The 25,269-nt window shown below is 45.2% G+C and overlaps 1 protein-coding gene across 2 annotated transcripts in view; it reads left to right on the forward strand.

Annotated features, from left to right (window-relative positions):
• Positions 1-25,269, forward strand: part of LOC138473263 (pancreatic triacylglycerol lipase-like) — a 241,481-nt gene that overhangs the window by 81,875 nt on the left and 134,337 nt on the right. For both annotated transcript variants that reach the window (XM_069611902.1, XM_069611901.1), the window contains exons 4-5: positions 9,796-9,918; positions 14,147-14,281. In XM_069611902.1, the coding sequence (XP_069468003.1) occupies positions 9,796-9,918; positions 14,147-14,281 (258 nt within the window). The remainder of the gene's footprint in view (positions 1-9,795; positions 9,919-14,146; positions 14,282-25,269) is intronic.

The following is a 25,269-nucleotide window of genomic DNA, read 5'->3' on the forward strand; positions in this document are numbered from 1 at the left end:
ATTCCAGGGTCCGTGGTAATTATTGTTGTATGGATTTTGGTGCGACCACAGTCATACGAGTCCACTGCAAAGAGATCTTGAAAATCTAAGAAAACCTGTTTCAAGTTTTGCTTTTGCTCCAGAGTCTCACAGGTAGGTTGACTCGCTCTTCAACCATTTGCCTGAAGCCTGGAAAGACCTCCGATTTTGCTATCTCAGTGGCCTCCTCCAGCTGCGTGGAGAGGTCCCTGGTTAGAGTAGTGACCTGGACAGAGGGTTTCAGGTAGGCGAGGCTGTCATTGTGGACCTGGAAGATCACCTCATCCTGCCTGATGTCACAGGTCACCTCTTCCTCACCATAAGGGCAGGAAGAGTACATCAGGAAATTCCCCATTTGCTGGGTAAAGATCCTGTCTGGTGGTAAGTCATTGTCACTATCACTGTCAAAGCAGACATTGGGGATTGGTCCTATCAGTTCATTACCTAGATCGATGGAAAAATGTCGGTCTTCAACCGCCATTCCAATAATGGTGCCTGAGCCCAGAGTGATACTCTTAAGGTCCCTGTTATCCATCAATATTGGAATGGTGTTGTGGTCTACATTGACTAATGGTGTTGGGGTTTAACACCAAACCCTACTGTTGGAGATGGGCAGTGAGGTTTACATATGCGTCAGGATTTAGCATTAATTTTTAATTCAAGTGGGAATAGTCGGGTCTGTCCTGGGATGGTGACCTCCTCTCTAATTTGAACCTCAACTGCATATGGCAGCAATAGGGCTGACCAAAATTATTTTTCTGAATCATCAAAGTCCATGGGATTGCCCCCTAGTGGGGACCAGGCTTTGTAATTGATCAGGTCCAAATTAATGGCAAACCGATGGAGAATTTCACTGCCTAAATAGAATGCAACAGGGACATCTCGCATGACCCAACAATTATCTACTATGCTTTTTTGTTTCCTATAGACATTTTGAGCATACACCTGCTAGTCCGGAGATGTTGGGAATTGGGAGTTTCCAGGCCCATTTCCCACTTATCGATCAATTTAAATGTGGGAATGGCTGGATCTTTTGCGAGCTGTCGGAACATGGCTTTGCTGATGAAGCTCTTACCATTGTTCATGCACACTCGGGCGAGAACAGATTCCTTCCCCTCATTTAACTCATTAATAGGGATGAATAACTGTTCTCTAATTTTCTGAATGTCAGCTAAACTTTAAGCTGGTTTCTCATCACTTTTGGCTATGGGATTTGAATTTTCAGATTGTGAATTGGTATAGAATTTCAAAGTATTTCCTTCCAGTGTGGAATGCCATCACCAGTTTGTTGTCCTACAGCAATTACTGTAACGTCAGGTATTTGATCGATCTGCAAATGAAACTCAATATGATCAGGTTTTTGTTCAACCGTGTGGCATGTGCCATTTAAACTAACATGGTTGACACTCTGGACTCAGACTAATCGGCCAATAAAATTGAAACAGAGGACCTTGTTCACAGTCTATTAGGGGGGACAACCTGCGCAGGATGTCATTTCCTAGTAGACAGGGTGTGCCCTCTAGAGTCACGACTATGACCGGGTGTTTCACTTTCTGCCACCCAATTTTTATTTCCAAATCCACCGTCCCCTTGCCAGGAATTTCATTCCCATCGAATTTCTGGAGTTGTCCGGGAAGAGGGGTGAGAGGGATTTGGTATCTCTCCCCCTTCCTGAATTTAGCTGGTCAAAGGCCCTTTTTGACAGAAGAGTGGTTTGGGATCTAGTGTCCACCAGCACCGAAAATGCACATTGCCATTGCACTTAACCAGGGCATAAATCTACCCTCCTTCTCCTCTACGGGGCAAAGATAATGTGTGTTTTGGGCAAGCTAGGTGGTCGATTTCCTATTTTTTGACTCTGACACTGGTGTAGGTTGGGCATAATTCTTTGTGGGAGTTCGGGGATCTGAAAGAAAAATTTTACATTTGGATATTTGGGGAGTTTTGGGCTCCCCTTTTTCTGATTCTGGGCTGCCCCCGCCCCCTCTTTTTGGAGGCAGTCAACAGAATTGTTTTGTGCGGTTTGGGATCCCTCTGTTACTATTGGGTTTCCCAGATGCTCCTTCTGGGGTTCAAGGATGGGTGGTTCTGACATGGTCCCCACCTCCACCCAGTCTTCATTTGAATCTCTTGGGACCCATTTTTCTTTGGGAGGAGTTCCCCCGTCCCTGAAGGAGAAGATCTTTTTCCTAGAATCCTCTAAAGATTCCTCCCCTTCAAATTGGAGGACACTAACTTCCTCCACAAAATGGGCCTTTTTGAGTTCTTCGTTTCTCCTACCCGCCCTCTGTTCCTTTGGTTGCAGATTTTCGGGTACAGGAGATTTTTGTTCTGGTTCCTGGGTGTCCAGGGGCTTTTCACGAGTGATGAAGGAAGCTTCCTCTAGGGCTTTACACCTCCCTTCCCCCCGTGCTCCTCCTCTGGAACCGGTGGGTTGTCAGGGTTCTCGCCCCGTCATTGTTCTGGGGTTCCAGACCCTTGGTTGATGGGGTTCTGAGTCGTCACGTTCATCTGAGGGTTCTGTTGAGCCCTCAACATGCGGACCTGATCCTGGTTAAGGTTTTGGACCTGGCGCTCCAGTTGGGACATCCGTTCCGGCTGTCATAACTCTCATGAGTTTGTTTGCCTTCTTTGGCTTAGTCACCCGAGTCCACTCGTCCTCAGACTGAGAGGTGCTACTACTTGAGGTCCCCTCATGATCATCTGGCTCTCCCGGGTTCTGTGAGCTTGAGAGGGGCTCGCAGAATGGTGGGGCCTAGTATCCCCACTCCTGTGGGGCATAGGAGAGTAGTCTTCTGACTCCTCCCTGCTCCCAGGGTTGGCAGAGTATCACCCCACTGCCCTAATTGGGTAGAGGTCTTCAGGATGCTCTTTTCGGGCATCATTTAATTGTTTTTTTTCATTAAATTGGACCAACTGGTCCCTTGGAAAGTAATATTTCTGTGGATCTATTTCCCTGACCCTCCCCTCATAGGAGACTTCCTTGTCAGAGACATCAGCCTTAATGTTTGGGTATCGATACAGGGATGCCCGTCCATCACTTTCTGTGGTGTGCTGACCTGTCAGTTCATTCATGCATGGTCTGTTAAATTCTGATGGCCTCATGTGAACCGGCAGCCACGAAGTCAGCAGTGTACAACGTGTTAAATGGGTTTGAGTCCCTTAGTACAGAGGTCCTTATGCTATGATCAGGGGTTGCCCTGTCCCTCTCTACCTGTTCAGGGTCCCTCCAGGTGAGATTAAATCTACCCCCTTCTTTCTCTAACCTTGCTAGTTTTTCCTTCTCAGCCCCTACTTCTTGATAGTAAGCAAAGATCTTAGCGTTTTGCTCAGGTATCAAGGCTTTACTGGCCTCTCTGACCCGCTCTTGTGCTGCCACTTGTTTGTAGAGCCCATCATTCTTTTCACAGAGGGCCTCATTGTCTCTCTGCCCTTAGTTTATGGTTTGGGAATAATGAGCGAATTTCGGTTGCAGGAGACTCGCCTCCTGAGTTTGCATCTTTGGTTTGAATGTTCTCTTCCAGAGCACCTTCTACCCATCGTGCGTGCTCCAGTAGATTCCCATACTCTGTTTTGAGTTCATTTAGTTTCTGGAGGGCTAACTCCCTTCCCTGTAACTCTTTTTTCAATTTGCTTACTTCCTGGCGTAGGGCGTCTTTCTCCTGATTTAGGGTGCCTCTCTGTTCCGCCAGTTCATCCCTTTGTTTCCTTATAGTATTCATTTTCTGGCGCTCTTCATCAAATTCTGCTTGAGAGTGGAGGTCTCTCATAATGGATGTATTATTTTCCTCTTTCATCCTTTCGACCTGGTCTTGCAACATGCTTATTTGTCCTGAGCATACCCTATTATGGGTTAATTGTTGAGTCAGCTTCTGTTGACTCTCTTCCAGGGAGTTAACCTTTTCCTGACACTCTAGTCTTACTGCGTCTAATTGAGCCTCTTGATCTGCATTATTTTGCTGTTGGCGAGCCAAATCTTCTTTTAATTTTATGATATAATTTACAGATTCTACCTCCAACTCTTGGCTCTTCTGTAATTTTTGTTCTGCTAAATCTAGATCAGTCTGGATTTTATTTAACAGTTCAACTTGATTTTGTGCAAGAGTTTCATTTTCCTCTTGCTTTCCTGCATCACTCCCATGTGGAGATACACGTAGGCCGTGATTCTGGCAATTTTGATTTGCTCCTCTTTAATTTTTGGGGTCCTGTATAGCTCACTCAAAGCTTGGTGTAATATGCCACCGTCCTGCCACGTGTCCAGGTTCATGGCAGTGACCTGTTGTGTTATATCTTGTAGCTGGACTTTTTCATCCTGTTCTGGCCACTCACCTCTGACAAATAGCTTGTGCAGAAGGTGCTCCCTAGCCATATTGATTTCTACTACGGTCATTTTGGACATGTTCTTTCTTTCTTAATTTATTTATTTATGTAAGGGTAACCTTATTCTGTTGCTTTTCTGTCTTTTGTGGGGTTGATTTTAGTTTTGCTTTTAGACACAGGCCTGGTACTTACAGCATTTGTTTTGGGGAGGCACTTGTACAGTGTAACCCAGTATTCCCACCACACAAAGTATCACTACCTTGCAGGTTAGTCTGCTGTGTTAGAATGTCACAGCTGGTAACCAAACTCAATCCCGGACTCAAGCCCAAAATTTGTTAAGAATTTCAATCAGGCCATACACACCTTGATCTCGGCCTAGTATGCAGAGCACGACTGAAATGCTTATCTTTTTAAGTTATATATAGATTCAATATTGATATGGTACACCACTCATATCACACCCCCTTTTCAAATACCCCGGGTCACAATGGACCATGAACCAGGCTGGTTGGTAAAATATAATATTTATTCATTTATTTTAAAATTCAAAAGAAATCATACACTTTTAATATGGGGCACTAGAAATCAAGGGCAGGGTTGCAAGAATGATTCTAACAGTTTTAACACGTGATCAGGATAAGGATAGAATGACTGCGAGAGTGGGATAAGGACAAAGACAAGATAGGCTATGGGTTTAGATGGGGTGGCGATACTTACAGTCCAGTTTTAGTTTGGGATTTTGGACCGTCAAGGGTTCTGGTCACTACAGGGCAGGGCGCCTGGCAAACAGTTGGGCAATTCTGGTCACCGGATGGCACTGGAATGGCAATTCTGGTCACTGGATACTAAAGATCAGCTGTATGGCAGGTTTGCAGTTATGCAGTTAGGGAGCAGCAAGCCAGGCTGGTTCAGGAAGCTTCCCAAAAACACCACAGCTTTCCCCTTTGGTTATTTGGGAATTTTAGTGGGATTTCAGAATTGAGTCCTTGCTGGAGCAGGATCAGCAATGCTTGGGTTTTGCAGGGGGCCCTGGAGTAGGGTCAGCAATGTTTTGGCTTTGTAGTTGGGATCTGGAATCTGGATGGATGGAACAGGAACACAGCTCAGGAACAGCAGGGAGAGTGTGGGGCTAGAGTCTTGTCAGGGACTCTTATTTATAATGCCTAGTGACATCATCAAAGTATATGATTGGGGCAGGCTTAACTAAACCCGCCTCTAACAGCCGGATTGGACAAGGGTGATAGTCTCTGCCTCGCTCTCAGCTGGATGGATTTCAGGAAAATTATGTCAGATTTATGATGTGAGTTTTACAATGTCCAAAAACCTCCCACAGTTACTTTAACTAAAATTCGATTTTGCCATAAACATACATTTATCCAATTGAAATCTCTTAGCAAATTATATACACAGGTTACAAATTTTGTGCAGCATATTGCAGTCCAATCCTCCAGTCTGTGAGACCCTGTTTCGCCCTTCTACCAGTTTTATGCGCTTTTCACTGGGATTTATATTACTCAAAATTCTATAACTTTACATATGGGTGTGGATTATCATAAGGGATGTATGTACAAAAATTTGCATTTGCAACATGGATGCTTTTCTTGCAGCTGCATTATTTTGCCATTTCTGTTCCCAAGGTGTCAATGAATTCTACCAAGTCTTAAAAGAAAGCCCAAAAAATCACTTTTGGACTGCGAAAATTCAAAATTTTTACAAAGTCTTGCTGCAGAGATAAAAGTCTTTAAAGTTTATTTTTGAAATAGTCTTTGGAAACAAATAGCAGTCCTTTGTCACGTAATCATTTTTTTCCCTTCCTTCAACTGCTACCAACTGTCATTTCCTTCAAAGCAAGGTGGGGGTTTCTCAGCTTGATTGAAGGTTTTATTGCCCCTTCACACTTCAAACTTCCTGGCCCTGAGAGCTCCATTGTCAGTGGGTTCAGCCCAGCCTAGATTCTTTCCCACCCTGTAATTATCAGTGGGGTGTTAGTCTCTGCTGAGAGTTTATGCTGTGACTCCCTTCCTAGGGGGAAGTTTCAGGGCTGCCAACTGGAATAACTGTTTTTTGGGAGCTTGCAAATTCAGCCCATGTGTTTTTGAAATCGTTATTTTCTTATTTTGGGTCCTGAATTAAACAAACCTGTGGAATAAAATAGCACCTGTGTGTATTATCACCAAAAACACAACCCCTATACATTGCTAAATAAGGAAAGCCTTCATTCAACAATTTACTTTTTAAACAAGTCATTTTTTTTCCTTTGGTTTGCCAAGGCCCATTTTTCCATGTGTGGTGAAAAGCTAGCATTTCTTTCTTTAAATTCGGTTTGGCAGCTCCATCAAATTCCCACACTGTCTTTGCAGCCAAAGTCATTTTCTTGAAAGCAGGAGATTTGTCTGAAGCACAGATATATTGAAACTGACTTGGCTCAGAGAGTTAGAGTCTCTTTGCACTGCTGAGCTTTGGATACTTTTGGAAAGAAATAAACATGTGTTCCCGTGCGAGTGAAAGTGGAGTTTCTTGTTGATTTCTCTCAGTGTTGGTTTGACAGGGCCTGTCACTCAGAAATCATAACTGGTTTTGCTGAGGCACAATGAAATATCCTGGGCATGGCAGGGTCTTTTTAATCACAGTATTTTAAGACAGAACAGATGGAATTAGCGTCAAAGCAGCATTTGTAAAGGTTGAAAAAGTTTCATTTTGAAGGGGAATTTTGGGTTTTCAGCAAAGCAGTGCTGCCATTTCACTTTATTCCATTTATATGTTTCATAACATACTGGCACGCTCCTTCAGTGTGTCCCCTTGTTACATCCTGCCTGAAGTGTGCTTGGCAGGATGGTGCAGCCATCTTTTTTTTGCTGCAAAAATGCTGTTTTAAGGCCATGGCGCTCACAGGAGCCAGCGCAGCCATATTGCTGTTTCTTGCGTAAATGCAGCTTGGTGATGTGGGGAAATGCTGTTGAGGGGGTCCCACAGGGTAAACTGGACAAGAAGTACTGTTAATTCACCATCAACAACATCCTCATAAAAGTGTCATAAGTCATCAAGACACTGGGAGTGCATCTCGAACCTAGTAGCCTCACCATGGATAGGCAAGTTAATGCTATCACATCGTCAGCAGCATATCACTCCAAACTGCTCAATGCAATCAGGCCATTCCTCACCCAACAAATTTGCATCCCCATTGCAAGTACCATCATTGGTTCAAGGCTGGACAATTGCAATGCCCTCTTTGTTGGGACCTCTCAAAGGAACCGATCTAAACTCCAATTAGCTCAGAATAATGCCTTAAGGGCCGCAACAGGCACCTAACTTAGGGGTCACATCCCGGGGATCAGGAGACAGGTACACTGGCTACCCATTAAGGAAAGGATTGTCTTCAAAACACTTGCTCTGACACACAAATGTCTTCACGGGCTGGCCCCTTGTACCTTGCTGAAAGTATTAGCAGACAGACATCAAGCAGACCGTCTAAAATTGCCTACTCAAACCGTATCTCTGTTCCTCCCACACGCAGAGTGTGGGCTGGTGGCACCAGCTTCCCCACCATGGCCGCAACCTTCTGGAATTCCCTCCCTGCCCAGATCAGGATGTTAGACTCTCAAACAGCTTTCCGTGAGGCCATCAAGACTAGGCTTTTTGTACAAATTTCCCGGCGCCTCACTCTACGCATCCATGTATCTGTATCCCTGCTATGTATGCACCTATCTTCTGTAATCTGTGCAACAATCGCCATCATCTGTAACAACTTAATTGAATACAACTGAATGTGTAAATAAGCAAATTGTATTAAGCACTCCTATTGGGCGGCACTACTGTAACCCCAAGCAAGCCTGCCTACATTTCCTTACAACGCCTTGATACCCGTGGGCTGTAGTGCGCTCTATAAATTGAAAAATAATACATGCAAACATGCCCCCATATGGAGATCACTTACATACATGCCAACATGGCCGGTCAAATTCCTCACACATGACAACGTGCCCTCATAAGGAGATCACTTACATGCATGCCAACATTCCCCCATACTAAGATCGCTTACATACATGCCAACATGCCCCCATACAGAGATCACTTATGTGCATGGCAACATGTTCTCCATACAGATATCAATGACATGCATGCCAGCATGCACCATACAAAGTTCTCTTACATACATGCCAACATGCCCTCCATAATGAGATCACTTACAAGCCAACATGACCCGTACCAAGATCACTTACCTACTTGACAGCATGCCCACACTCGAAGATCTCTTACATATATGCCAACATGCTCTCCATACAGAGATCAATTACATGCATGCCAACATGCCCTCATACAGATGTCTCTTACATACATGCCAATATGTCCTCCATATGTAGATCACTTACATACATGCCAATATGCCCCCAATGCGAAGATCTTTTATATACATGCCAACATGCCCCATGTGGAGATTACCTACTTGTATTTCAACATGCCTCCATATACACAGATCACTTACAGTCATACCAACATTCTCTCCATACAGAGATCACTTACATACATGCCAACATGCCCCATAGCGAGATCGCTTACATACATACCAACATGCCCCCATAGAGAGATTGCTTACATACATGCTAGCATGCCTCCATACGAAGATCTCGTACATACATGCCAACAGGCCCATACCAAGATCTCTTACATACATACTAACACGCCCCCTATAAAGGGATCTCTTGCATACATGCCAGCATGCCTCATATAAAGGGATCTCTTGCATACATGCCAGCATGCCTCCTATAAAGTGATCTCCTGCATACTTGCCAAATTGCCTCCTTTCATTCGGGAGATGCTAGTCTATGGCATTTGCACGCCCGAATGCTATATTTCAGCGAGTGATGTGTTGGCACAGTATCCTCCTAACTGACATTCTGGAGGTGAGTGGGGACTTAAGAGTCCCCAGGGGAGCAAATCCTGGGGCAGGCCCACAGGCTGTACATGTCGTCTGCTGGCCCACTTACCCCACTTTTTCGAATAATCCCTTCTGCCATGAAAATGAGGCCGAATTAGCCCATAATTGGGCAACTCGAACACACTCCCTTTTCCTTCAAATCCAATGCGGGGTTGGGAGGGTGCTCATTTTGTTTCGCTGGGGGTGGGGGGGCTGCTAGCGTTAAGGCCAGCCCTGCCAACACGTGTTTGCTGTAACTTGTAAAACTGACTGCTATGACCTGGAACTCAGAAGAAACTCAGGCATCAGTCTGGAAACGGGCCTTGTAATGATTGTAGAAAGAGGCTGGTCCAATCGTCACCCAATGGTGGGTCTGTGCCCAACAATTTGTATCCAGTCTTTGAAGAGCGGTGCCCCAAGCTGGCTTGTTGGACTTTGCATGTGACATTCATCAAGCACTGTTTATAGATTGCACTTCTCTTCAGCAAAATGTTTAAAACTCTAAAAACGACAAAGTTCAAACCATGTTTTCTCCAATTTAGGAAATCTCTGCAAAAAATGCATCTACCATCTCATCGTCAAATTTCCGAACAAGCCGCAAGACGCGGTTCATAGTACATGGATTTGGTGGCAGAGTGGAGGACTGGCTGTCGGACATGTGCAAGGTAGGTGGCTCAAGAGTAGGGCAAAACCACTGACAGGCACAAGGATGTAACCAGAAAACATAGACAATATGCAGAAAGTATGTCTAGGCAGGGTGATAGATATGTAGGACTGGTGGGAGTCACCTAGCCAAATTAGCAGTGACTATTTAAGCTGGAGATGTATATGTGAGGATCATGAGTGTCAGAGACATATGTGACAATATATGTATCAAACTATCTGTGCATCTATCTATCTATCAGATGATGTATGGAGTGCTGTACAAAGTTAAAAAGTAATTCAATGTTCATACAAAAATAAAAACAACTAGATTCCAAAGCCGAAATCTGGGCCTTACCGACATTAATATAACAACATAGTGTTGTTCAAAAGAAAATATGGTATAGAAAAATACAATTTCAATAAGAAAAACGCAACAAATTCCGGAGAATTCAATGCAAAATAATGAAGCCTCGATGCAGCGACACATTAATTTCTAGGAAAAAGGGACGTTTTCAGCAATTGCCTAAAATGCAGTGAAGAATCAGCTTCACGAATGTGAACTGGAAGAAAATTCCAAAAAGTTGAGGCAGCAATCGAGAGTGCCTGTTTTTTTTTCTGAGCTTTCTTTGCCTTTGGGATGAAAAAAAATCAGCTTATCTTTAGTTTGGGAATTCTCAGTTCTGTCTAAAATACACCATTTTTCATAAAGACAAGCAGGGAGACCTGAACGAAGAGCTTTAAAAGTCAGACAGCCTAATTTAAAAAGAATCGGGGCTGGTAAAGGAAGCCAATGTAAGGACTTTAAAATTGGAGTTACTGAATCAAATTTCCTGGCTCCAACAATCACTCTGGTTGCTCTGTGTAAGACTATTCCCAAGGGTTTTAAGGCAGAAGCATGGAATCCCACATGAAGCATTCCCTCCATCCACCTGTGTAAGAACAATGGATTGAACACGGTGCCAAAGACACTCAGTGGTAAAAATGGTTTCATTTTCAGAAGTATTGATATTTAATAATGAGCTGTTTGTGCCTGGATGTTTGTATGAGTTTTAAAGGATAGATCAGGGTCCAGAAAGAGTCCTAAAGTTTTCACAGCTGACTTTGAATCTAAGGAAAAAATGGTTGAAAACAAAATGGTTGAAAACTATTGAGAATTCTCCTTGTACTAAATCATACGTACCGATTGCATCCAGGTCTCAATACAAACAGGTATTGGTGAAGTCTAATGACGTCACCTTCTGAAGACACTTGGAGATACAGTGGAGTGTCATCTGCATACTGATGGATATAGAGGCAATACCTCAGAACTAGATGTCCCAGCGTTCCATATGAAGATTGAAAAGAACGGGGGACAAGATTGAACCCTGTGGGATGACACATATCTATCTATCTGTCTATCTATCAATCCATCTTACTCAGTCATCAACAATGGCCAACCACCTCATCAGTGAGGACTTGGAGCTCCCCCACGCTGAATGTTGACACCTTCCCTCTGGTCTTCTGTTGGTAAATGTTTCTTGTGACTTGTGAGTCCATATGGTTAGAGGAAGTGGGGGATTCAGGGTGGATTGTGTTTTTCAAAATGGCCGTCACAAGGCTTCTCGTTCCGGCAATGATGCTATTTTCGCCGGCGATAATTCCGCCAGTGCTATTAGTGCCGATTGGTAACGGTAATGCTGCCGGATTTCGGCAGATTTACAGCCGGGATGCTCTGTTTCAGTGCTAATTCTGCTGGACGGAATTACCATTACCTTCATTGGGGCGTGCGGGTTCCCGACAGGTTGTGATGCAGCGCTAATTCCTTTGCATGCCATGGCAGTAATGGTAATTCTGCAGGAAAACCGCACTGCTCGTGATGAGGCCCAAAATCTATTAGGCTATGTCTGTTTAGTTTATTGCTTTTCGGCTCCTGCCGAATACTTTGTTTTCTCATTTGGATGCAATGTAACAACTTAGAGAGGCAAATATGGTGTGTAGATTGTGTTAGAGAATCAAATTAAACATTTTCTGACAGCATTCCTGATCAAATAGCACACTAAGATGTATATGTTTGTAAATTGGAGCGAAGGAGAGATGAGGAAGTGGAGACCAGTAGGGCTCAGGTAGTCAGTTATATGTTAGCGAGAGTGACATGGCCCCCAAGTAAACAGGCCACTCAGGAGAACTTCTTGTTGAAAAATCTCTGCAGTTTCCATGTTGTCTAGTCTGACAGTGGGAGTGTAGAGACAGAGGTGTGAGGGCTCTGTGTCAGACATATAGATCTTTGCTACGTTAGTGAAACTGGTAGAAGAAAATGTTTGGACATCAGAAGACCTACCAACTGGGGGGCTGATCTTTCCGTTTAAGTCAATAGGGCTGGGGACACGTCAGTTAAATGTCAGGCAGGGCAAGATATAACCAACATTTCCTGACCCAGACTGGCTTCTTGGGCCAATATGGAACTTGCGTATTCGGAAATATCTTGTATAACATTACAGGCCAGTCTGTGCCAACAGGGAAGGAGAGATGATAGTACTTTCCTGTGTGGACATGGAGCGATGGAGAGCACTGGTTCTACCAGTGATGTTGGGTGGTGGGTTGAAGAGGGAGTGCCATAGAGAAAGCAATAGAGCCTTACATTCGCTAGAGTGGTGGGAAGGATATGCATTAAAGTTCAGTGGCACTGAGCAACTGTCCAACAGGCGAGGGCCTTCTTAGAGCTTGTAGTGTTTGGGCAGATTTAGTCCAGTGCCAGGATTGCCTACTTGTGATTATCCCCGGCCTAAACATATCAACCTTTCTTGGAGAGTGGTCTCCCTCATTTGGCCTATAAGAGGAGGAAGACAGCCGGGAAATGGAGTCCACTCACCTCACATATACACTCGACCTTTGTCTTGCACGAGCGGACAGAACACATTTGTACATTTCTAGGAGACCTGCGAAGGTTAGAAGCTGACTTTCCACCTAAGTTACCTTTAAACTCACAAGTGACAGCAATGTGTGTGATTCACAGTGACAATTGCTGTTGCAATACCCATTTTGTTAATGGCAATCTAGCGTTTACGAAGTCTGCCTCGTTGATTGACAATCGTTTTCAATATGCAAAATCTTTTTGTACATCTGGTCCCTGTTTTTTGTCAATCTGTTATTTTCTGGCTTGTATGCTTTACATAAGGATGATATGTTGATAAAAATGAAGATAAATGAATATAGGGACAATATGCTGAGCACAAGCTGAGATGCGGCAGCCACCTTAGCGTGGGCATGTGCAAAAGTAGCCTTAATGCACCCGCGCAGTCAATGCGCATCTCGGAGCAAAGGAACATGCATGGCAATGCGCAATTCTCATGTGCAGCGCAGTGCACATGCATGGACATTCCTTTGCTTATGATCACTCTAAGGACACTGTTGTGGTGAGCGCAGTCTGAAAGCAAGACCTCTGCTTTTGAATTACCTGGTCACATAAACCTTTCTGTAATACCGCTCCAGGGTAACTCAGTAAGGAAAAAAACAACTCCAAAAATTAGGTGTTAGGAAAAGAGCAGTAAAAATGGACAAGTATGGAGCATTTCCGCAACACGTCACCCAAAGGATTTTATCCCTCCATATATTAGCCAGAAAGGTCATTGCCAGTAAAAGAAGAGTTGCGGATAATTAAATGGCTGACAACAAAGGGGAACATTCTGGATAACAAAGCATTTCACATGGTAGTGGGCCGGGTAATATAGTAAAAGTCCAAGTTAGCTTTGCTTACCTGACTGGGCATCCATAATGCTAACATTCTGTAATGTGGCACAGTGGGTTACATGTCTTTATATCAAATTTTTTATCTTGAAAACCTTTATAGTGAATGCGGTTTTTTGGGGGGGAGACGGGTCGCCCGAAAACCATGTTTCCCACCCCTAAAAGCCCATCCCGACCGTTTCCCCCAGAAATATAACCCTTTACCCCAAACCTAAATACATTCAATATAAAGGTTTTCAAGATAAAAGATTCGATAGATAGGATTCGATGTAAACACTGTATACCCTTTGATTTCCTCCAAGATGCTGGATAACAATGTTTTCTGCTGTATGTAGAACACTGAGGTCTGTTTTATTCACTCCAATGTATGAAAATAATTCATGAAGGTCCGCCTGGATCAAAGCAGGAAATGTGCAGGTGGTGGGCAGGCCATGCTGATATGGTGCCCTCACTATGGTTTGTAGTAAGCCAACCCTACTTACAAGAGTTGTCTCTTTCTCCCACCACCCTCTACGTTTGCACCAGCGGATGTTCCAAGTGGAAGATGTGAACTGTATCTGTGTGGACTGGCTGGGTGGATCCAGCACTCTATATTCCCAGGCAGCCAACAACATCCGTGTGGTTGGAGCTGAAATCGCGTATTTCACAAACATTCTGTCGGTAAGCCATTACTCCATTTTAAGCATGTCTTTGCCCATCATTTATTAGAGACAGTGTTGTGTGGACAACATGGGCACTTCATTGTGTGACAGCCTAACCTATGAATACTGGTAGTACTCCCCTAGGCACACTTCAGTCCGGATTAGAATGCATCCTGCTGTATGGTGTTCATGTGAGCACCACAGTAGGGTCTCCAGATTCAACACACAACTAAAAGTTACACCTCAACACCTAATGGTGGTTATCAGTAAAGCTCCTGCGACCAAGCACGAGAGCAGGACAGGGTGCGTACATAGTGGCACATGTACATAAAGTGACAGGATGGATAGGGTAAACATGTGATACAGAGTGTAGTTGTATAGGGAAAATAGGCAAAGCCACAAACCCACACCTACATTTTCACTTTTGCTGAAATTTGGAGGAAGGGGTAGGATGTCCAGATGTCATGTAGTCAGTAATGTCTGGATGGTCTTAACAGGTGACTGTGCAAAATGTAGAAACTTTCAATTATTTATTTGGAGTTTTGTTTAGCAATAGCACGTCAAACTGTGGGTGCTTCACAACACTGAGTACAGCGGTTTCTTACTGATCTTGCACAGACGGCTTCTTCTTCCCAGAGAGCTTGTAGATGGGTACACAATGGCGTGGCAACGTCTGTGATTCTCTTCACCACAGAAGACACTGCCACATGGATCGCTCGTGGTCGGTTCCCTCCTTTGGGGGGCGTTTGGTCCTAGTGGGGTTATCGTAGGTCAGGTGTCTGCAAACTGTGTCTCTCCTGGTGTCACACATGACAGCAACTGGGTCCTATGTGAAAAAGTGGAAGGTGCGAAGAGGTGGTAGTAAGCACTCTTCATGAGATCAACATTGCCAAAACTAAAATAGCCACGGAGACCCAAACTTTAAAGGTGCTGTAAGAAAGATAAGAAATGAAAAGAGGATGCCCAAACCATAGTGCTGTAAGGCGTGTCCCGATCCAAGTATCAAAAATCAATCCAAGAAGGCCCAAAAATGAATGCACGAGATATGAGAAGAATAAACATGCATTATATCTGACTAGGCAGGGAAATGTCTACAAAAGACAATCACTTATATTCTGAAAAATGGCTGGTTTTATACTGTATTACAGAAAGGAAAAGGCAACAAATGATACAAATCACTTACATTTTCCAGGCTTCTGATTCGCCCGCATCATTTGCACTATAAGTGTTTCCATACATTTCCTAACTCTATTGGTTTACTCTAACCACGTGACTAAATCAGATTACTAAAAAGGCTAACTCATTTGCATTGAGCTGATCTCTTTTCTCACACTTTCTAATTGGATGGCTCTCTTTATAAACATGCATCAGCTAAACACAAGTTGCAGTTGGTTGCTTCAATAGAAGTATGAGTGAAATTAATTATTACGTACATTTCAACCAATCCCTATGTGAGGTGTGACATTGTGGCATTCAGATTGTAATCTTCCATCCTTTCCTGTCGACCCAATCGGTTTGGCACCATTTTACCGTTCTCACCATTGTGAACCATTTATCTCTGGTGGACTTTGCAACTCGTCATTGGAAAGATTATTGGCCTGGCTTCCGTTTCTCATGATTTCATCTATCCTGTCGTTGACCTTTCATGCTGGAACTGAGCTGCTTGCAAACCTCATTTACTTACAATGACAAGGGTATGTTTATGTATTTACATGCCTCTATGTGGGTGTATCACTGAAATGTGTGACTTCATGAAGGTGCCCTTATTACTATTATGTGTACACAGTGAGAGCTATGTGTGTGCTTCTGGAAAAATAATCCCTTACTCCTAATTTATTTAATTATTTTAATTCTTATAACACGCCGCATGCCCGTAGGCCTCAGGGCGCACAAAAAACAGAGACACAGACAGGACAACAAGAGAGAGCACGCAGGATCAGAAAAGGGTCATAAGGATAATCAAACCTACTTCATGTATAATGGCATACTACATGACTGCTTCCTTGACAAATAGAGCTTTATTTATTTATTTATTTATTCGCATTTATAAAGCGCACCGCAACCCTTAGGCATCGTGGCACTGTAACAAATATTCATTACTGGTTACATTGGAGGAAAGCTTATTAATTACAGGAAATGTATACATTTTTTGGTTCTTGCTTATAATTACATAGAAGTTGCATTTTCAGTTTGGGTACAGAGTTGCAATCCGTGTGAGGCTAGGGTCGCTAGGAGAGAGGGTGGGCAATGTGAATAGTGTGGTTTTGAGAGAGAGAGGGTTCAGCTCTGAGTGTGTTGGGTATGGCGTTCCAGAGTTTGGGCGCTATGTAGGGGAAGCCGATGCCTCCGGCTTTGGCTCTTTTTATGAGGGGTATGCAGAGTTGGTTGGCGTGGTGGCTTCTTTTGGGGTGTGTAGAGATATTCTTGTAACTGGTTTCTGATAGGTAAGATGGAGCAGAGAGATTGATGCACTTGTGTGTGAGGGTGAGTATTTTGAAGTCGATTCTTTCTTTTGCCAGTGTGCCTCTCGTCTGGCCTGTGTTATGTGTTCAAATGTGGGGATGTGTAAGGCGGCGCGGAGCGCATTGTTTTAAACTGTTTGTAGCCTGCTTATGGCTTTAGTAGAGGTGCCTGCCAGAAGGGCATTGCAGTAATCGAGCCTTGCTCCTATGGTGGCCCTAGCAATGGAGAGGCAGTTTTGGGAGGTTAGGAAAGGCTTTATGTCATATATCAGTTTGGTTGTGAGGGCGGAGGCAGATGAGACGGCGCTAACCTGTTTTGTCATTGAGAGTGTGGAGTCTAGGTAGACTCCGATGATCTTTACCACTGTGGAGACTGATATGTTTGTATTGTCGATGGTGAACTGAGAGTATTTTTGGTAACGTTTGGAGAGGGTTTCCTTGGGGCCTAGGATGATGATCTCGGTTTTGTCCCATTTAAGGCAGAGACCATTGATTGCCATCCAGGTTTGAATGGTGGCATATATCTGGGAGAGGGACTCAGTATCTCTGCCATAATTGCCAGTGAGCGGGAGGAGGACTTGAGTGTTGTTGGCTTAGTTTGTGTAAACTATGCCGAGCGCGTCCAGTAGGTCAAAGAGAGGCTTGGTGAACAGGTTTTAGAGAGTGGGTGCGGTACATGAACCCTTGGAAACTCCACAGTTGATGGTGGTGGGGCAGCATTGGCAAGATCAGAGTACACCTTCATGGCCCTTCCTTCTAGGAAGGAGGATATCCAGGAGGATGCTTTATCAGAGAAGTGGCCCGCATTAGACAGATGGGATGTGAGGATGTTGTGGTCAACGAGATGAAACGCTGCAGCGAGATCAAGGAGGAGTAGGAGTGCTGGATTGCCTTTGTCCATTATTTAAGTGATTTGGTTTTTTAAGTCTGGGAGTGCAGTTTCTGTGCCATGTCCTTTGCGGAAGCCTGATTGTCTCCTACCTAGGATGGCAAAGGATTACAGGTATTGTTGGATGTGGGCAACTTTGTCAAGAATTTTGAGTAGAAAGGGGACAGTGGTGATTAGGCGGTAGTTGTTAGGGCAGGCAGGGTCCATGGTAGGTTTTTTTATGAGTGGGCGAACCCAGGCTTCTTTTAGGCTTTGTGGGACAATACCGGAAGTGAATGAGGCATTAATGAATGCTGTGATGATGGGGACCAGAGAATCTGCGCATTCTTTAATGATGGTCGGGGGACAGATGTCCCCTTTACATGTGGAGGGTTTGATGTGTTTGAGGAGATCTGTGACTTCAGTCTCTGTGACCTTCCTGAATAGGAAGAGAGGGGTTTGGTTGTTCTGGATGGCTGGAGTGGATGGGGGTGAGGCGCCTAGATTGGGAAGTGTTTTGCGTTGTGTTGATATTTTTTCTTGGAGCATCTCAACCTTGTTTATGAGAGCGGCCTGTATGTTGGAACACCAGGATTTGTCTTTGATGATTCCATCAGGGCATGAAGCGGTGATGAGATCTTTTAAAATTGTAAATATTTCTTTGGACTTGGAGCTTGCTTTGGATATTCTTTGATTGAAGGATTCTGATTTAGCTAGGAATGTGGCTTTTTTGTACGCGGATGAGATTTTTCTGAATTCCTCTAGAGAGGATTGGTCATGCGTGGATTACCACTTTGTTAGAGCTTGGTGTTAACTTGTACGTAACATGGACAGTTCTTCCGTGAACCAAGCATTAGAGTGCATTGATTCCTTTTCTTTTTTTTCTTCTAGCGGTGCTATGGCCTCAATGGCTTGGGTGAGGGCATGAGCATAGGTGTTGGCAATCGAGATGGGGTCGTTGGAGGAGGGATGTTTAAGTTCAGGGATGTCGAGAAGAGGTGTGATGTTGATTTTGGTTAGTTTTTTTGAGCTTCAGACTTTGGCTGGTGGGGCATATGAGAGCACCTTGCGAGTAGGGAGTGTGGGGATGGAAAAGTGGATACAGTGGTGGTCAGTCCAGGGGAGTGCTGCAATGTTAGTAATGGAAATGGAACAGTTGTGGTCTGCGATCCAGTCAATTGAATTTACCTTTGCAGTGAGTATAAGAGGTGATTTTGTGTTGAAAGCCAGCGTTGGATAGCTCTTTGGCTAATGAAGCGGCCGCTTTGTCCTTTGGGTCATGCAGGCCTAGGTTAAGATCACCTAGTAAAATGGATTTGGTTGAACTATTTAGGTTGTTCGCTAAGGTTTGGAGGAGGTGTTTTTGGAAGTCCGGTGGGGAACCTGGAGGCCTATAGGTAATGAAGATGTTGATGGTGCCGTTCGGGAAGAGTGAGAGTTTGGCAGTGAGGAGATCAGCGTGGTTATCCCACTGTTGGTTGCAGAGTCTAATGGAAAGAGTGTCCTTCGAGATGAGGGCCACGCCACCTCCTTTGGAAGTCTTTCGGTCCTGTCTGAGGATAGTGTAGCCTTGGGGGAGAGCAAGGGAGATAGATGGGTCTGATGCTTCACGGGGCACAGGTTTCGGAGATGGCAAGTATGTCAAGATCGTGCGTGGTAAGGAGGTAATTGATCTCCAGTGCATGAGCTGGGAGGGAGGGAGCGTTGATGAGTGCGCATTTGAGTTCAGTGTAGGATTTGTTGGGTGGTCGATGGGCATTAGTGCTAGAGTTAGGTCTGGGGTATGGGGTATGTGGTAGGTGGTCGGCAGAGAGGAAGGGGGGGTTTGGGGCTGTGTGCCAAGTACTTTGTGTGAAGATGGGGGTTTGAAAGCTGGTGGGTAGACTGCAGTGTGTGCGTAGATGGAATAAAGGTCCGGGAGCTGAGTTTGAGGTTTCTGAGGTATGTGGTGGGTGGAGTACTGGGGTGCATCGTGGGGTGAGGTTTAGTGCAAGCTCTAAGTCTAAGGAGCCTGTGGTGAAGCAGGGGCTGGACCTTGCAGTTGATGGTGTGAGAGCTGGGTTGGGTGTTTTGCCTATCAAGGGTTTGTCTGAGGTCTGGTGAGGGCAGGACTTCTGTGTGCATGCGCGACATGCCTCTGTTTGGCCAGAGTGCGAGAGTGGTGAGTATTATAGAGAGGAGAGTGAGGTGGAGTGCGGTGCGTTTAGATAGGGGCGCTGGCATTTGCGGTCTGGAATGATGCATTGGAGTGAGTGTATTGACGGTGGTATGCCATATGCAGGTTCAGCAGTAAACAGTAGGTAATTACAGTATTACAGAAAGAATAGCATGGCAATTCGAATCAGGAATGCAATGCATGAGGAACAATATATTGACTCAAGTGCGAGTAACAACAAGCTAGTTCAGATGCAGCGTGGCTAGTGGTTCAATGCTAGTAACAGGCTAGTTCACATGCAACGTGGCAAGTGGTTCAATGCTAGTAACAACAAGCTAGTTCAGATGCAGCGTGGCTAGTGGTTCAATGCTAGTAACAGGCTAGTTCAGATGCAACGTGGCAAGTGGTTCAATGCTAGTAACAACAGGTTAGTTCAGATGCAACGTGGCAAGTGGTTCAATGCTAGTAACAACAGGTTAGTTCAGATGCAACGTGGCAAGTGGTTCAATGCTAGTAACAACAGGCTAGTTCAGATGCAGCCTGGCTAGTGGTTCAATGCTAGTAACAGGTTAGTTCACATGCAACGTGGCAAGTGGTTCAATGCTAGTAACAACAGGCTAGTTCAGATGCAACATGGCAACATGGCTAGTAGTTCAAAGCTAGTGACATGCTAGATCAGATGCAGCATAGCTAGCAAATCAATTGCTGGGTAGAGTAGGCTAATTAATGCATGAGGGTGACCTGTGAGAACCAGGTGCTGCCAGAGCGAGCATGCGTAAAGCTAGGGTGGGCTGCCTCATCAGAGCGGCGGGTGCGGATGCGGAGCGAGTACGGAGCATAGACCAAAATGCAGTGGTGGACCAACACATAGTGGAGGCTGACATGGGTGGGTTTTTAGCCAAACGGTGTGTGACTTTTGATTAATTATAATGTTACCTTGACTCTCATTTAAAGCTGGGACAGTTCCTGGGGTGGTGTATGGCACAGACGTCTGGTGGTACAAGGGAGTTCTGTGACAGGCCTTTGTTTTGGCGCTTCTTGCTGCGTCCCTCCACGGGCAGCTGCAGACAGCCAGGCAGCCTTAGAAGCCTGTCCTTTGATGGGCGGGCCTGCCAGCTCTCGAATTCCGGTTCCTCCGGAGACGAGATGAGGGTTGGGGTGGCCAATGGGGTTGCGGCGTCGTCTGTGGGTGCGTGTTGCTCCGGTCACTAGGCAACGGGGTAGGCAGTAAACAAAGCAACCATTTTGGTAGACCTAGTGGATAGCCGCGTTGGGCTCAGGCGGCAGGGAAATGCATAGGCAGACGACACGGCTGGTAAGGACATGGGTGTCGTTTTGTTCAATGAGTGCAGACTGCACAAATCATGAAGGGGTTCTACTTCTATTCCTTACCCTTGTATGGTAGGAGAAAGATTTCCTGTGCGTTGCACGACGATCAGCGAACAGCTTCCGAGTGAGGGGAAGGGGGCTCCTGCCCTCCTTCCTGATCGGCATTGAGCAGAGACTGGGCTACAGCCGCAGACAGCCAGGCAGCATTAGAAGCCAGGCCTTTGATGGACAGACCTGCCAGCTCTCGCCTTCCGGTTCTTCTGGAGAGGAGATGAGGGTTGGGGTGGCCAATGGGGTTACAGCGTCGTCTGTGGGTGCGTGTTGCTCCGGTCACTAGGCAACTGGGTAGGCAGTAAACAAAGTGGCCATTTTGGTAGGCCTTGTGGATAGCCGTGTTGGGCTCAGGCGGCAGGGAAATGCGTAGGCAGACGACATGGCTGGTAAGGACGTGGATGTCGTGTCGTTCAATGAGTGCAGACTGCACAAATCATGAAGGGTTCTACTTCTATTCCTTACTCCTGTATGGTAGAAGGAAGATTTCCTATGCGTTGCACGACGATCAGCAATCAGCTTCAGAGTGAGGGGAAGGTGGTTCATGCTCTCCTTCCTGGTTGGCGTCGAGCAGAGACTGGGCTGCTCCATCCTGAAGCGGGCAGTGTTGTGCCTTATTCACTCTGTTTTACCAGACATATCTTCTAGCAGTTATTGCTCTGCTCACACAGGCTTATGACCTTCATTGTATTACATTTTCACATACTGCTCAGGAACACATTTTTTATATTTCTTTCAAAAGCTTGCCTGGGAACTCAACTAGGCCACTATAGTTTGAGCAATCAGTGTGCAGTGTTCTGTCCTTTTAGCACTTGGGTCTGCTCTCTCTTCTCTTTGTTGCTCTCTCATGACCTCACTTCTGCATTGCAAGCTTGTGAACTGGTTCACCCCCTGCTCTTAGCCAATCACTGTGTGGCATTTAACTGTGTGCTCTGGAAAGTTACAGTTGAGATGTGTGTGTGTTTCCTTGCAAAGGTTTGGTTGATATTTTCAGCGATGGGGTGAGGGTTTTCATCCTTGTGCAGTGGCTAACTAGATTTCGATGCCTACATGTACTGCATGTTCAGTTTAGTGTAAAGGGCTACTGTAATTCACTATTATTATCCTGAACCAGCGTGAGGCCTTACATAAACTGGTATATGACTGCTCGGAAATAGAGGTGTCTGACTTTAATGTATATACAACTCATCCTTGCACAAGGAAGTGTATGTGAGGCTGCCCAACTAGGGGGATCTACACGTTGGCCCTCATGCCAATCTCATGCTATCAGAAGTCAAAAATTGACAAATAAAAAATAATGGAGCTCAGGAGGTGGGGGGGACTCTCATTGGGTATGGTTATCCATCCTCCTGGAAAGGAGGGGGGCTTTTCACCCCTTACCTGGAGTCTTATGACCGCCTCCTGCTCCTGTCTTGGAATACCCATGGACACTCTCACTTATTTCAGCCAGATGGCCTCTTGGAGAACACTGATGGGTTTGGTGTTATCTCACTGCACAAGACATGGTCAACAGATCCCCTGGTAATTGATGGCTGGAGCTTCTTAACAGAAGATGCAGTGCAAGGACCCATGGGTCACCAGAGGTGTGCCTGCCCTGGGAGTAAGAAATCCCATGGGATTGGTTGAAGTAGTGTCCTCACCTGTTAACATTGTCATGTGTAGGATGACCTCTGACCCCAAAATGGGCGTTTCACCATTGTCAGAGGTTCTCCTAATTGGAATTTATGTCCCGCCTGACCTGGGGCATGTCAACTCACTACTTAAGGAAATGGAAAAAATCTTAGAGGAACTAAATTTTTGGGGTTAAGATCCTATTGTGCACGTATTTTCACGCGATAATCCCACCATTCACCTCTTGTCAGGCAACTCGAGAGTTAACTGTTGGGGTCTGAAGTGGGCGTGTTTGCTGTACAAATTTGGGTTTTCTATGATGAATGGTGCATGTGAATCAGACACCTGCACAAACTTCAACAAGTTAGGCAACGGAGGGAGTAGCTTTTTGGATTACATGTTCATTGCTAACTCTCCATCAGTGGTAAGAGACATTTGTGTTTACCACTGCCCAGAAAGTGACCACTTCCCGATTATGCCACTGTTGAATATCAAAGCGCCACTGCAGGGTGTTAGGTCAGCAGGCACCCTGAGTGTGAATTCAGGTCTAAATCATATTTCTTGGAAAGATGGTAATTTGGCAAGGGCAAAGGAAGTTGCTCATATTTGCTCAGATCCTTTTGCTACTCATGTCTCCCCCAATGTGTCGCTTCTCCGGATAGAGGAGGCTGACAAGGTCTCCCGTTAGTTCGCGACACATCTTGAAACCATCCAGAATTGTTCTGTCGTCTCTGTTTTCCCTGTGGGAAGAAGGGTGGTGGGCCGTAGTGACTTTTACTGGCACCCCTATGATAAAGAGATTATGAAAAGAAAGGGGCAAATGCAAAGGGAACTCATAGCAACGGCAAAACCACACCACCACTAGCACATAGCACCAGGGTCAAGTCTGTCAAAGCCTGTTACAACAAACATCTAAAAAACCACAGATATTACGAGGTGCTGCAGTCGATGGCGAGAGCTAGTTTTGGCAGGCACAATTGAAAAATAATTGAGAATTCTGGAGAATTGTAAACAGCAGAGAACCAAAGACAAGGGATATAAACGGTGTCACTGAGACTGCATGGGTTGCTTATTTGAAGGAGGTGCTGGCGGGACAACAGAGTGATGCACAGGGGATAACTATGCGTCCAGACACATGGGTCTATTGCCTAAATAAAGAGGGCATCCAGGGGATTATTGAGGCTAGTAAGTGCTTGCGTTCCCCGGGACCTGATGGTATCTGCAGTACCTTGGTGAAGGTGGACCCCATGCTGTGGGTGGGTGCCCTGCACAGAGTTTTCTGCTGCATTGAGGTACTGCAGAGCATTCCATCCTTAAGGCAGGACAGTACAGTTGTACCTATCCTTAAGAAAGGTAAGCACTGTGAACCAAGAAATTACCGCTTACTAGATATGCTGGCTGTGAGAGCAAAAATGTTCGCTCAAGTGCTCCAGAAAGAGTTGGAGGAATGGTCAGAAGACCTGAACATTAACCAGATGAGATTCAACAGGAAGTCTAGCACCACTTCCAACGCGCTTGCCTTATCTACCTTCATACCTAAAGCTTCAACATAACACTTTTTGCTTCAGAGGTACCTTTATGTAAAAACACTGAAGACCTATGTAAACGCCATGTGTCCAATGAACACCCATGGACTCCAACTCCCAGAATCACCCAAATACTGAGACGAGGAGGATGAAGGATTTTGTGTAAGGTATCAAGAGCTCGAACCACAACATGCAGTGTAGTTTTTTTTCTGAATCGCCTGTGCGTGGGATATTTAATGATGAAAACCGCAAAACTGAGGAAGACGTTTCCCATGCAGAGGTTCACAAATGTAAAAGGCATGTATGGGTGTGGCGGAGCAGAGGAGGCTGCTGAGACAAAATGAGAAACTCAGTGCATGAGCAGGAAGTGCTGTAGAGATGCTGAGGGCTACAAGAGAGTTCCTGGATGATCTGCAGCTCAAAGAGGCAGCGTTCTCCATGTTGGGACCTGAAGGGAAGCATGTGTGTGACCTCGGAGCTGTAAAGGAAGCCGGAAAGATGTCTGCACACTCCAGAGTGGAAAACGGGTGAAAGAGGCACACTGTAGAAGCACAAGCGGGACTGGAGATGGTGGAGTGAACTGGTGAGTCATCCTAAAGCCAGTGGGGACCCTGGGGGCATTCAGGCATCCACACCAACCTCAATTTGTATGTGATGCCATTGTTAAAACGACAAGAATATTGTTTGAATGCAGAAAAGGCTAAGTACAAACCCCAATGAGCTGCGGATGCATGAGATGCAAGTGTGGGCCAAAGTTTGAACACACATTATCACAGATATAAATACCAAGCCAAGAGCAACATATGCAGTATTCATGATACAGTGGAACTGTGAAACATATAAGAAGTCCTGGCAAGGGGAGGAAACCAAGCAAGTGAAACACATGAGCAGTCCTGACAGGGGAGTATACCAGGCAAGTGAAAACCACAAGTGAAGTCCAGGCAGGAGAGTAAACCAGACAGTTGGAATTGCATGGGGAGTATACCAGGTGAATTGCAAAACTAC

Source organism: Ambystoma mexicanum, chromosome 8 (genome assembly GCF_040938575.1).
Source record: "Ambystoma mexicanum isolate Mex_15411 chromosome 8, UKY_AmexF1_1, whole genome shotgun sequence".
NCBI lineage: Eukaryota > Metazoa > Chordata > Amphibia > Caudata > Ambystomatidae > Ambystoma > Ambystoma mexicanum.